Genomic DNA, 13,252 nt, shown 5'->3' with positions numbered 1-13,252 from the left:
GACCTTGCGCTTGCCAGGCAGGCGCTTTGCCACTGAGCTAAATCCCCAGCCCCCTACCTTTCTTTTAAGCAGAATTTGGGGGAAAGTATATCATACAAATTAAATAGTACTAATTTAGTACTTGTTACACTCAAATGTTCAAAAAATAATTGTGATCCTTGTTATTTGATTGCCCCATGAGTTCTGCTGTAGATTTATAACCAAACTCAAACATGGGTATCAAGAGAGACTGTTTCCAATCTGCAGGTGTGTTGTTGGAGAAAGCCTGAGGGGAAGTGAGTGGAGGCCTCATTAAAGGTTAGAGAGACAGACAGAGACTATAGGGTGAGGAGTGTGGAGACATGGACCCGGGCCAGCAGACCAACCATTCTCACATCCATGGGGCGCAGGGTAGATCATACTGCCCCTTTGGCCATTGTTTCTCCTACTTAAAATGTGAGAGTAAGCAGATCACCCTTTTCCACTGTGGATGTTGTGTGAACTTGTAAGCTATATTGTGGTTTAGAATTAAAGATTTTATAGTATGACACTGAGAAACTAAGTTGGAATTCAGGAAGATGTTTAGTTGAAGAATGAGTTGCTCAGAGATATAAAGAAGGAAGGTAGAGAGGGGGAAATGAGGGGAGAGGTAGAGAATGATCCCAGGGACAGTGCCTTCTACCAGTTCAATCTAGACATTACAGATACTAAATAAGTAATGTCTTAGTTACATTTTGCATTGGTGAGACAAAATACCTGACACACAAAGTTAAAGAGGTAAGGTTTATTTAGCTCACTATTTGTAGAGGTTTCAGTCCATGGTCAGCTGGATTCAAGGCAGGAAAACCTTGCAGAGGGGCATCCTAGAGGAGAAATGGTTCATGGCATGGTAAGCAGAAGGCAGCAAGCAGTAAGCAGCAAGCAGCAGCAGCAGCAAGCCTGCCTCTTGCTTTTATCCCATCCAGGCTGCCAGCCTTTAGTGTTGCTAATTCCACTCAAAACTATGCTAATTCCACTCAGTGTACTAATTTAGTATCACACACCCTTATTCCCAGTATCTCACACCCTACATCCAACCAGTTTCAAAAAGCCCCACCTATGAGCACATGAGACATTGGGGGACATCTAGATTTAATCCATAACAAGTGCCCTTTAGAGAGTAGAGGGAGGGATTTATCTGAGGTCTGTATTGCCACATCCTCAGCCCTTCTTGACCACTTTTTAGTTTATGTTTGCAATACAAAATAGTTAAATTTGTCTTGGGGAATTGGTACATTTATATAACATATCTTAATCATTTTCACTCCCTTTATCACCCTCCCTACTCCCCTCTGTCCTTCTGATTCCCTTCCCCATCTCCAAAAAGTACACCTTTAATTTCATATCTTCTCTCTTTTATTTTACTTTCATATTTTTATTTTGGGTTTCTCACATAAGAGAAACTATGCAATAATTAAATTTCAGTGTCTGACTTAGTTTACTTAACATAGTGTCAAGTTATATCCATTTGCCTGCAAATAATATCATTTTATTCTTCTTTATGGCTGAACATGTATACATCCATTCATCTGTTGACAGACATCTAGGCTGTTTCCAGAGTTTAGCTGCTGTGAATTGCACTGCCATAAACACAGGCGTGCATGTGTCATTATGGTTTGATGTTTGTAACACTTTTGGGTATATCCCCAGGAGAAAAGACTCTTTAAGTCTCTCTGCTCTTGAGGGCATTTGCTTCCAGTGAAATGCCTCGGTTTTGATTCTTACAGATCTGGGTTAGAATCCCTGCTTTGGCCTGCAAGACAAATGACTTGACAGATGCCTGCAAGGCAAATGTGTTTGTCTTTCTCAGAGTCCCTGAACCTTATCTGTATAAAGAAGTAAAGAAAGTCTGACACTGAAAAGATGTTCTTCAGGAGAAAAATGATCTTATGGTATGGAGTTTTTGCTCTGTAAATGTCACTCTTCTTGCAGAACCCCCAAATGTCTCAAATATTTCAGCTCTGGATGCTGTGCCACAGATTTTTAGCTCATGTACCCCTTTCCTGCTTACCCATTAGCTTTCTTGCTTCTACTGACAGAGCACTAAAGTCTTCTACTGTCTTCTTGGGGCCATTTCTAAAAGTATCTCCTGATCAAGCTGTGGAGCAGTTTTTTTGGGAATTGCTAGCATCACAACAGACCACACACACACACACACACACACACACACACACACACACACACGGATGGGGCCAGATCTGACCACTGTGGTGAAAAACACTCAGTGACTCAGCTGCCAGCTGGGCCAGGAAAGGCCTCTGCATCCTACCCCTTTCTCTGAAAGAAGCTTATTTTAGTGAAAGGCTGAATTCAGTGCCTGATACGATGTGCCTGATGGAGGATTGCTTGTTCTTGTATTCAGGAAGTAGCCAGCCAAGGCTGCTACCAGGTCCTGATGCTAAACTTGCACGCTGTGGATACAGAGGCACCCAACATAGACTCTGACTTATTCTACATTCTTGATAAATATCTATTGAATGAAGAAATGAGTTCAGAGTATCTCCGTTTAAGCCACTTACAGAGAAGTCAGAGGGTAAGAGAGACAGATGGACAATGGGGTGTAGTATATTAAAGTTAAGGAAGATGTGTATAGATATCTGCATGAAGATAAAAGAAGAGAGAAGACAGAAGCAAGGGAAAATGGGATGTTTGCATTAGTTCAGTGCATGGGAAGCTGTTTGGAAGCTTAGAACCTGGATGGATGAGCATCCCCGGCAAAGTCAATCATCTATAAGAGGCAGAGGTGTAGACAAATAGCACAGAAGAATACTGATTAGGTTATTTGTATGACTTCATATACAGAGCTTAGCGTTTGCTGACACATGGACCACGGCCTTGAGAAGAGAAGGGAATGTGGCTAAAATATAAAACAGTAACAGAAAAGTATGCATTAAAACAATGGAAACAAGAGCCAAGGTGCAAAGGATATAGATTTCTCTGACACTTACGTGTGTTTATTTTTCTCTCTGTTAACCTTCTAATAGAGTGATGCTAATGTAACTGCAAAGCTTAATATATTACTGATCTTATTTTTAGTTGTTTATCTTTTGACTCCTCATAAGATACATGGGAATTTGGTAGAATCTAATTATATTATTATTTTTGATGAGGTTCCTGAGGTGTAGAGATTTTATGAAACTTACTCAGGTTACAGAACGAATTTGAACTTGTCCTGAACCTAGACCTTGAGTTGCCCACCAGTGTGAAATCTCCCTACCTGACTCACTCCACTGTCAGGAGGAGCTGGTGACAGATAAATTCCAGATTATATTCCTTCTTAGTTCATTATGTTTCCATATTTGTCTTAATTCTGGACCTCCTTCCTTCCTTGCCCTCCTCATACATATAAATTAGATTTCTTAGTGATTCCAGGCATCTTGTACTTTCCAGAACCAGCCATCCCATGTTATTCTAAAGAAATAGAATGCACCATCTGGGAAATTGAGAAAAATGAAGGAACTATTAGGGGAGATGAGGGTGGGGTGGGGGATGTCCTGGTTCCCAGGGATTGAGAGCAGCAGGTAGCATGGCCACCACAGGTGAAAGGTTCAAGTAGGTAGGGTATTGAAGGAACCTCATTAAGGGTACAGATCTTGGTTCTGATGTTTTGAGAGAACTCTACTAATCTTGTTCCTACCTATTCCCATAAACAACACTTTATTTCAGGACCCAGCACTGAGTACTGACAATTGCTAGGCCTCACAGCTGACTCATCCATGGGGTTGGAGCCCAAATTGCTGCTTGCAGTGCACAACGGCATGAGCTGAATTAATGTGGAGTTTAGGTACTCACCCTAAGTCACACTGCAGGGAAAGATGGCCATCTTGAAAACTTTACTTTTCTTAAAGGTCCAGTTGAAATGATAATGGGTAGGGGATAGGCTACTTATTAGTGGAAGTATTTAAGCAGTGTCTAAAAACTTAATTCTTAATAAAGCAGTGTGTGGGCTAGCAATCGTGAGCTCTACCATAAATCAGTTTTCTGCATATTGTCTCATGATGCTTCATACCAGCTTCTGAGGCTCTTTCCATTTGGCATAGGAGTTAACCAATCTGAGGAATATCCCGTAGCTGGAAGTAATCTCATCTGCCACCTCCATCTCAGACAGGGCAGCAGTCCAGCCGACCTCACATGTACAAGAAAACAGTCTCTTATGCAGAATTATTGAGACCATGTATGTTTTAGATCACATTTATGTTTACTGTGAGTCTGAAAAAGCACCCCAGACCTCAAAAAAATGCTGTAAGTATTTATACAAAAGGGGTGAACCAAAGACTGAAATGGCCTGTGTCAACACAAATGATACTTTCTGAATTAGGATCATCACCTGTTTCTAAGGATTGAGGACACTGAAATTCTGGAAAAGTATGACTGTTCCTAGCCTTTTTCTTTAGGAAATGGCAAACAAAACTTCTCCCCTTTTTCTCTGTCCTCTTTCTCCTTTCTTTTCCTGTCTTGTCCAGAATGGCAGAGGCTGAGAGTAGTAAGTGCATGGCAGGTTTGTGCCAGTTGTGCACAAGGCTCCATGTGGAGCGTGCTCTAAGCTTTCTCTTTTTGGATGAGCTCAGCACCTCCTGGCCTGGTGGCTCCTATTAACCACCTGAATGAGAGGTGTGCTCCAACTATACAGTGACTGTTTAAACTTAAAAAATTATTACAGTACAAGACATTGCCATAAATTCCACCCAATGCCTTTTATTTCAAACCCTTATCTCGTTTTTGCCACTTCCTGAAGCAGTTCTGCAAATTCCCTTTCATGTCTTATGAGGTGTGATTTAAAAAAATATGGTGAATGCTGCAGCTGAGTGCCGTCCGACAGAAAGGCGGGCCCACCAAAACATTGCAGTGTGTCCTCACCTACTAGATTCACTTTGAGCGGCACTGTGAGACTCTGGGCTCTTCTGCAAAGTTAAAATGACTGTGAATTCTTACATGCTTTGAATCTATTCAGGACCTCAAGAGAGCCATGATAGTATAACTAAAGATACTCACAAAGGAGGACTTCGAGAATTGCTTTAGAAGTGTGTTCAAATGGGATTTTGAGGGAGATTAATAGCAGTATGGCCTTTACTATAGCATATTTTTAAAAATATTTTTAGCATTCAACATATATTTGATCATACATGCAAGGCACTTGCTGCTTTCTTAAGGCAGCAGTTTATAAATGTTGAGACTGGAATTTAAATGGAGACCTCTGTCCCCCAAGTCTACATTACTCACCCCTGTGCTTGAAAAAGAAGTCTCAGCTTAGTCTTTCTAAGGCCACTCACTGCTTTGCCTGCAAACATGCAAGGTAAATTCTTGACAAATTGATGGCTTAACTGACTGGAGATTTGAGATCTGAATTGAAAGGTGATTCTATACGTAAGTGGGATGGACGTATGGTATATCTAGGTAAAGCACAGTACACTTGTACTTAGTCACCCTATGGGGAGGATCATAGTGTTATAATCATATTTGGAGCCATGGTCAATGTTGAGGGACAGCCAGCCTTAAAAGCTGTATGGTTATAGTTGGCAGCTGGGATCCATGCAGTACTGGACACATGCGGCAGGTGGAGGGAGAGGGTCTGACGGAGTCCCAGTTAGCATGCTGGGAAAAGCATGGCTTTCCCTTTACCCTGCCCCTCTCCTTCCCAGCACTGACCTCTTTATCTTTTTTTTTTTTCTCTTTGTAGGGGGACCGAGGAGTACCTGGGATCCCTGGCTCTCCTGGCAGCCGTGGCGACCCAGGAATTGGGGTTGCTGGCCCCGCCGTGAGTTCTTATTCAGCAGACAATTCCTTGTTCTCAGGCTACACAATCATTCTCAGCTGGGTCCTGTAGAGGGAGATGTCTGGGCTCCTGCAGGGACTCCCTTCTAGCTGACAGGGTGCTAGCCACAGGGCCTGGGTCAGCAGGATGCTCTTCATGAGAATAACAGGAATATCGCTCTTGCAGAGACTTGTCTGATTCAAAGAAGGGAAGACAAATTTTACTAAAATTCAAAAAGGAAGAAAGGAAAATGTTTGGGCCAGACTTTGAGAAACTGAATCATAGCCAGTGACATTGAGATGTTTAGTACAGGGGTCTGATGGGAAAAAAAATATACTTTCATGTATTTCAGGCAAAAAAGAGTTAATTGCTCTGTTTTCTTCTCATTAGTACAGGTGACAACATAAAGAGATCATGTCTCCAAAATAAAATCCGTTAAGTGATTGTTAGCTTTAATGAATAATTCACATCAGCCTACCCAGCATGAGTTTGCAAACTGCCTGGAGGTGGTAGTTAAGAACTGCTAAAATCTTTGATTTACTGGGGCCAAAGAGGAATTTATTAGAAATTTCTTTTCATTGAGAATAGGATTTTTTAAAAAATATATTCCATCCATTGCTTCTTAATCTTTACTTTGCACCATGACAGATACATCTTTCTTTTCCACTTCATAAATGTCAGCCTTTAGAATTTGAGAAAAATTTTCAGTCTTGAGGTCTTCTTTTCAGTCCCTTCATTGTTTAAGATACCAATTCAGTGCACCTTAAATTGCTTTAAATTTTCTTGACAGACCTCTGTTACTATTTCTAAAAGAAGCTCAAGTACCTAGTCCTTTTCCACTGGTGCTGCCACCCAGCTTTGGAGTATCTGAACCACTCAGGTTCATTCTTGTTATAATTATTACTTTAATACAGATGCACGATCAAACTTTATCCCTATTACACGAACATGGATACAAATCAGAGAAGCATGTGATCCAGCCTGTCCTTAATTTTGCATTTAAGAAGTGCACGCCACAACCAAAATAATGAAAAGTGAAACCGTCCTTCATATATCATTTTCAAAGAGTAAGAAGGGAAATCCAGTTGGTTACCCATGTTATCACCTATAAAATAACCCTTATTTTATTATTTTTGGTCTTACATCCCAGGAGAGTTCTTGAGCCACTTCCTCTTTCCTCAAATACTTCAGGCTTCTGTCTTTTCTGCCTCTTTGCCCTCCAGCAGGCCTCCCCTCTCCCCAGGAGAGAGGACCACCCATTTCTACACCCAGCCACCAGCAGTGAGGGCTCCTTTCTCGATGATGAGAGGTTCAGGTGGCTCTGCATTGTCTGAAATGCCACTGGAAACTACAAGAGGAGCATGTGGAAGCCCCTGCGAGTGTCTACTTGTGTTGAATTGTTCTCCCTAAACGAAATCCTCAGCTAGAATGTCTGGTGAACAAAACCCGCCTCTGCATTCCATCAATTTCCTTTTGTGTTGGGGATTTTCTTTAGTCTTTTGATAACTGGAAAGGACCATGTGGTAAAAGATGCAGTGAAGAAACACAGCAGTCCAGAATTTCTTACTTCTGAAGTCCTTCTTTTAATAGGCCCTTATGTGCTGCAGTTAGGATTTTGATTCGTGTAAGAATTACCTCATGCAATAGAGACCTGCAGGCTTATAGCTTGGATATGGCTTGTTCCCTCACTTTATAAGGTTCTACATGTTCCGATGTACTTGTTAATGACTCCTGTGTATCAAGCTCTTAATCAGAAGGCGGGGCTGCAGGGGTGGACACAATTCATCCCACCTCCCACTTTAGAGTCAGCTAAAACCACTCAGGAAATATGTTCCTGCCTAAATGATCCCACCTGAGAAGGAATTGGCTGACTCTCACCCCTTCTGAAGCTAGTTCTCCTTCCCATGGGTCACCTTGTCTGTAGCTTTGTCAGAACAATAGGATGTACTCATTTCCATTAAGTTTCTCAAAATCAGGCATGTTAAGGATGGATCTGATCCAAGTTATTCTCCCCTTCATGCCCCTCAAGGCATTATGCTCCTGACCTCTGGTATCCAGGAGTGTCACTGCTGCCAGGGAGGGAGCCTGCGTCTCTGTCTGCTGGTATCAGCACAGGATGCACAGTGATATGGTTGTGTGGGATTTGGCTTCCTGTTTCAGGACACACACACACACACACACACACACACACGCATTCATGCACACACACACATCCTTTAATCTTCCAGTTGTCTCTGATCTTCGTTTAGCAAGGCTTAAAATACTGAAAAATGAGCTTATTCAGGCTTCAGGAAGATCAAAGTGCTAATGGGCCTCACTGATACCTGGATGTCAGGGTTTGCAAAAATCAGGCTCTCGCTGACAACGTTGTCACCCAGGCTTGTCCTTCCAGCCTGACCTTCAGTTACCACCATCTTCCCCGCACCCAGCGCAGGATCTGCACACATGGTAGGCACTCAGATTACAGGGAGTAAAGTGCACTTATTTTCGGATATACAGTGGAACCTCAAAATTCATGGGGGTTACATTCCTAGAGCACCCACAAATTGTGAAAAACTGTGATTTTCAGATATGAGCAGAAAAAAATACCTATAAATGCCTATTTTATGGTTTAAACCCTAACTGTGCTATTTCTCCTACAGTTATGTAATTTAATTGAATAAACTACCGTATTAATAAAGTCTTAGAAGGTTCAGGGCATTTTGGTAGCATCTTAGAGATCTGAGGTTTTTAAGAAGAGCAAAACCAAGAATGCTCAAGGTGAATACACATGGTACAGCAGCCTGTTACGATGAGGAGTGGTGGTGCACCTTGGAGAGATGGGTTACAGGGCAGCAGCGGATTAGTGGCAAAGAGAACTGAACAGAGCTCTTGAACTGGCTACTTGCAAACCTCCCACCAAAAATACAATTGCAGAAGATATTTGTGGTTTCCATGAAAACACAGGGGTTTCCAAGAACAATTATTAGTTAGGTTCTAAGGAAAAATTCATGAAAGACTGAGACTGAGATCTTTGAACTGCTACTTCATGGAGGTAGACTGTATTTGTATGGGGGAGGAAAAGAGAGGTGATCAAATTTCTAAGGAGAAAAACAAGTGATTCTTTGTACATTATAGTAGAGAGATAAGAGGAAGTGTTTAGCACATCTAAAACTCCATGGGGTTTTCAGTTTCACAAGCTTTCACTAATCACAATCATCAGCAAACACTAAGGGTGTGGTAGTATGTGCCTGAATATATGTATACATTTGCATATGTATGTGTGTGTGTGCTATATGTCTCTGTGTATGCATACATACAAACAACGTATATCACTTAAAGACAACGGTACTCTGAGAAATACATTGTTAGCAAACTGTCACTGAGCATCAAAGATTATACTTTGTATGGGGCTGTCAGTGTCTATGCAGGCTGTCACTGACAGAAACGTGATTATGCAGTGATGGGCTGTATATATGCATTTGTGTTATGAAAAATTTCAGATATGCTGAAAGTAAGCAGAACAGTAAAATGAACTCCCAAATAGCCAGTCCCTGTTCAAATTTCCAGTTTTTTTCAGAAATGCCATGCTTTGGCAGTCTTCTCTTTTTTGAATCAAGAGCGAAGTAAAATAAACAGATAGCAGATAGTTCAATTAGTTGATCTTTTAAAAAAGTCTTTGCCTAATGTATAGATTTCCCCTCTACTCTTTTTATTTCGTTTTGAAAATTATTTAGTGGTGAAATCAATTTTATTTTTTATTCCCATAGAGTTTCCCACAGTCTGGGATTTGCTAATTTAATCATTTAGACTGTTGTTCTGTCCTGTGATTTTAATTATTTGGTACTTAGATGGAGTAGTTTGATCAGGCTCAGGTTTGATGTTTTTTGGTAAGATCTCATGAATGGTGTGTTCTTCTGTCAGGAGGTCTGTGATGTCTGGTGCGGTCTCTTTTTTTGGTGTTTGTACCCTTTGATGTCTAGTGGTTCCACTGATTAACACATCAAGGGTTGTAAATAGGTTCTAATCTAGTTGCATCAATTCTTCTTTCTTAGCAAAACTTCTGCGTTGAGGCACACTTCCTCATTTACCCTTTGGATACCAGTGGACAATGCATATGGCAGTCTGAATATAAATGTTTGGGTCATTTCCACTGATTGTTCCACGTAATGACTTGCTTCCCAAACACTTTGCAAAGGTGGCAAGTCAGATGTTTATTTAATTACTAAGAATAATTTTTTAACTCACGGATTTAAGCATATTTGATAGGTTTTAATGTATTGCAGTTATTTTTCCTTTGGATGCTCAAATTTTTTATGCTAAGATGTCGGTCTAGTCATTTATTCAAGAAATCATAAGTTCCTTTTGAGAGAAACTGGTACTAAAAGTTAAATTGGGGTTTTAAATAAATTGAACCTCGAATAAACATATCTCAGGGCATAATCTTTGGGAAAGAGATATCTTGCCAAAGACAGATTAGGAATGACATTAGAAAGTCCTGTGTAGTCTTCCTCCATATACTTTCGTATTTGTTAAAGTTAGGCAAGCAAAACAGCTGAGGAGTTGTCCTCTATGGATCATGCACTGAGCACATTCCTCTGTTCACTGTATCTTTTATTTCTGATAACATAAGGCAAGGTGATAGCGGGTCTAGCTTTCTATTACAATTGAGAAAGCTGAAGCTTGGAGAGGCTAAGTACCTTGCTGAAGGGCAAACAGCTTATTTTGGACAGCTAGAGCCTAGTTTAATGAATGAGTTAAATGCTTAAATGGTCTTTAATTTGAAAACAAAAGTGATGGTAAATGGCATGGCAAAATGGCCCATGCCAGTAACAAACTGTGCCTTAACCTGTTTTCCTTGAAGGCCAAAGGAAAGCAGTACTGGGAACTACTCTGAGATGAACAGTCATCTCTTGTGGGTGCTAGATGATGCTAGCTGACAGGATAGGTGTAGCCATGAAGCAGAAGATTCCATGGGAGGGTCTCTATGGCTGAATGCAGGCATTGGCTAGCTAGGACCAATTCAGTTGGGGGAAGTAGATGATTCTAGAGTGGGGAATTAAACTATAAGTGTTGGCAGCAACTGTGGCTGCCAGTGAGGGTGCCAAGGTGGAATTCTCAGGAAGAATGGGCCTCTTTTTTCCTTTGAGATGCAGGGAGTAGCTTGATTTCATTTTTAACTTCATAAAAGCCCTTTTCCTGCAGTCAGGGACTGTGGCTTTTGACTAATTAATTCCCGTTTCTGACTTCCTATGTGTGTGTTGTGTACCCTTGAATAGTGGCACAGAAGACAAAGGGTGGGTGCTTCTCAGAGAGAGACCATTTAAATGCCTGCTGGCTGTGCCCCTTTTGGGAACTTAAGTGTGACTTAGCTGAGGAGTGTGTGAGGCCTCCATTATGCCATATGTTGATCACCATGGAACCACAGTTGAGGACCCAATCAGCCATCGTGACCAGTGCTTCCCATTGTTGGTACATAGACGGAGCAGCCTATTGCTTATGCTGTCCATTCCACTCACACATTCATTCAACAGTCACTCAGAGGTTAAAGATTCCAACTCCCTTCCCTTGAGGGAGTTTGGTCCTGACTAACAAGAGTTGATCAGACTCCCTTTCTCTTCAAGCTGAGCCTGACTGACCATCAGACTAACCAGGGTACCCTCGGGGGTCTTACTGGAATAAGGCAGGCAGGCAGATGGACAAACAGACAGACTGCATCCTTCTTCATTTGAGGTCCCAGATGAGCCACTCAAGTGCAGAGCTAAGAATCTTCCTCCAGATCTCTAAGGGGACTCAAGAAATCTTCAGGTTGCATCTTCCCATCAGGACTTGCAGAAGTCCTTGCTCCATCCATGAGGACCATGAGCAGTGTGACCAGAGAGGTCAGCATGGTCAGTCTTCCTGGCCAATGCACTATATGCAAGGGCCAGCAGAAACACAGAAATGACACCCAGGATTTGGAGGCAGATTTATTTGCTATCAGATGGGCACTGACTAGGGATCAATTGTTCCTCAAAATATTAGGCCTTCATGGCCCAATGAGGGAGGTTTCTATGAGGTTGCAAAGGGAGGTGGGTACAGAGATAGAGTACTTGGATGTCTTTGATTAGTTCTTACAATATGCATCATAGTGACTAGCTATGCATCACAGTAACCAGCAGTTTCTAAGAGACAGAAGCAACTGGAACTGCAACAGGAGTTATCACCTGGGCAACTGAAGTATGCTCGCTGGGGGCTATTTTCTGCTACAGTCATACTGCAGGATCTCGGTGTCTGTGTGAAAACTTTCCTCCCTATCGAGAACACTAGGGACATTCTACTGGGTTGTGCTGCAGGGGGATGCAGTGGGCATGCACTGAAGGTGGGAGGGAGGACTAACTTTACCCTGGCAAGGCTTTCTAGGGGTGGTGACATCTAAAGTGAGAACCTCCTGGTGTTCATTTGTGACAAGGATATATCTCAGCAGAAAGGCAGGACAGCATCTTCCATGCAAATGGGCAAACAAAGCCAGGCCCAGGGACAGTTATAGTTCTGCTCCTGAAAGACCTAGTGTCCATCATTTGGCTTTGGCGTGTCTCTGCCTGTCCTGAGCAGGAAGAGCCAAGACCTCTCCAAGCGGATGCCACATGGAGGAATAGGGGCTACTGGGTCCAGCCCTATACCAGAGCCATGGAGTAGAGGGGAGCACAATCTCAGCAGCCACCTGGGAACGAGAACAGAGTGGCACCACCTCAAGGACAAACAGAGGAGGTTGCAAAGAGATTTCTCTGAGCAACATTCGTGGGTGTGCAGGCAGCTGAAAGGTCGGAGGAACTAGCAACCCCTTTAGGACAACACAAGACCTGGTTTAGAAATAAACACCTCGACATGTTCAAATAAGCACTTTACTATTTCTTGATTTACTAATTTGTTTATTTCTTAGGGCCCTTCCGGACCACCAGGAGACAAAGGGCCCCCGGTACAGTATGCTTTATATAGCAGACTGGATTTTATTGGAAGAATCATTCTGTAATCCAAGCAATTTGTGTATATGTGTGTGTGTGTGTGTGTGTGTGTGTGTGTATGTGTGTGTGTGTGTGTGTGATTGCTGGGGATCAAATTCAGGGCCTTTGCTCTGATTTTGAGAAAGGATCTCACTATATTTCCTAGGCCATCCTCAAACTTGTGATCCTTCTATGTCAGTCTGCATAGTAGCTATGATTATCAGCATGTGCCACTGTACCTGGCTATTCAAAGCAATTTTCAACTGGAGACACCAAAAACTAAAATAGTTTCTTAACATTCTGAATACTGAACAGTGTGGATTCTTTACAGTATGAGCACTGATCTCTAGATTAAGATCTGGAAGCTGTAGGTATGAGTGGGAAGTGGATGGTGAGAGTCATGCAATAAATCCACTTTATAGATGGGCCAACTGAGACTGGCTTTGCTTTCTGGTGTCTCTCTATCACAGAAGGACAGGTGTGGTTTAGTGAATTTAATCAAATTGCCAGAAGAACTGAT

General features: G+C 42.0%; 1 protein-coding gene across 1 annotated transcript in view; it reads left to right on the top strand.

Moving 5' to 3' along the window:
* Col22a1 (collagen, type XXII, alpha 1) overlaps window positions 1–13,252 on the top strand; it is a gene marked incomplete in the record, with an annotated part of 274,405 nt that overhangs the window by 188,110 nt on the left and 73,043 nt on the right. The window contains 2 exon segments of the mRNA XM_013521350.1: window positions 5,696–5,773; window positions 12,672–12,707. Coding sequence (XP_013376804.1) covers window positions 5,696–5,773; window positions 12,672–12,707 — 114 coding nt within the window.

The sequence above is a fragment of the Chinchilla lanigera genome, unplaced genomic scaffold (assembly GCF_000276665.1).
Source record: "Chinchilla lanigera isolate Chin_1 unplaced genomic scaffold, ChiLan1.0 scaffold00060, whole genome shotgun sequence".
In the NCBI taxonomy this organism is placed as follows: Eukaryota; Metazoa; Chordata; class Mammalia; order Rodentia; family Chinchillidae; genus Chinchilla; species Chinchilla lanigera.
The sequence above is the reverse complement of the archived record's forward strand: the minus strand, read 5'-3'. Positions and strand labels throughout refer to the sequence as shown.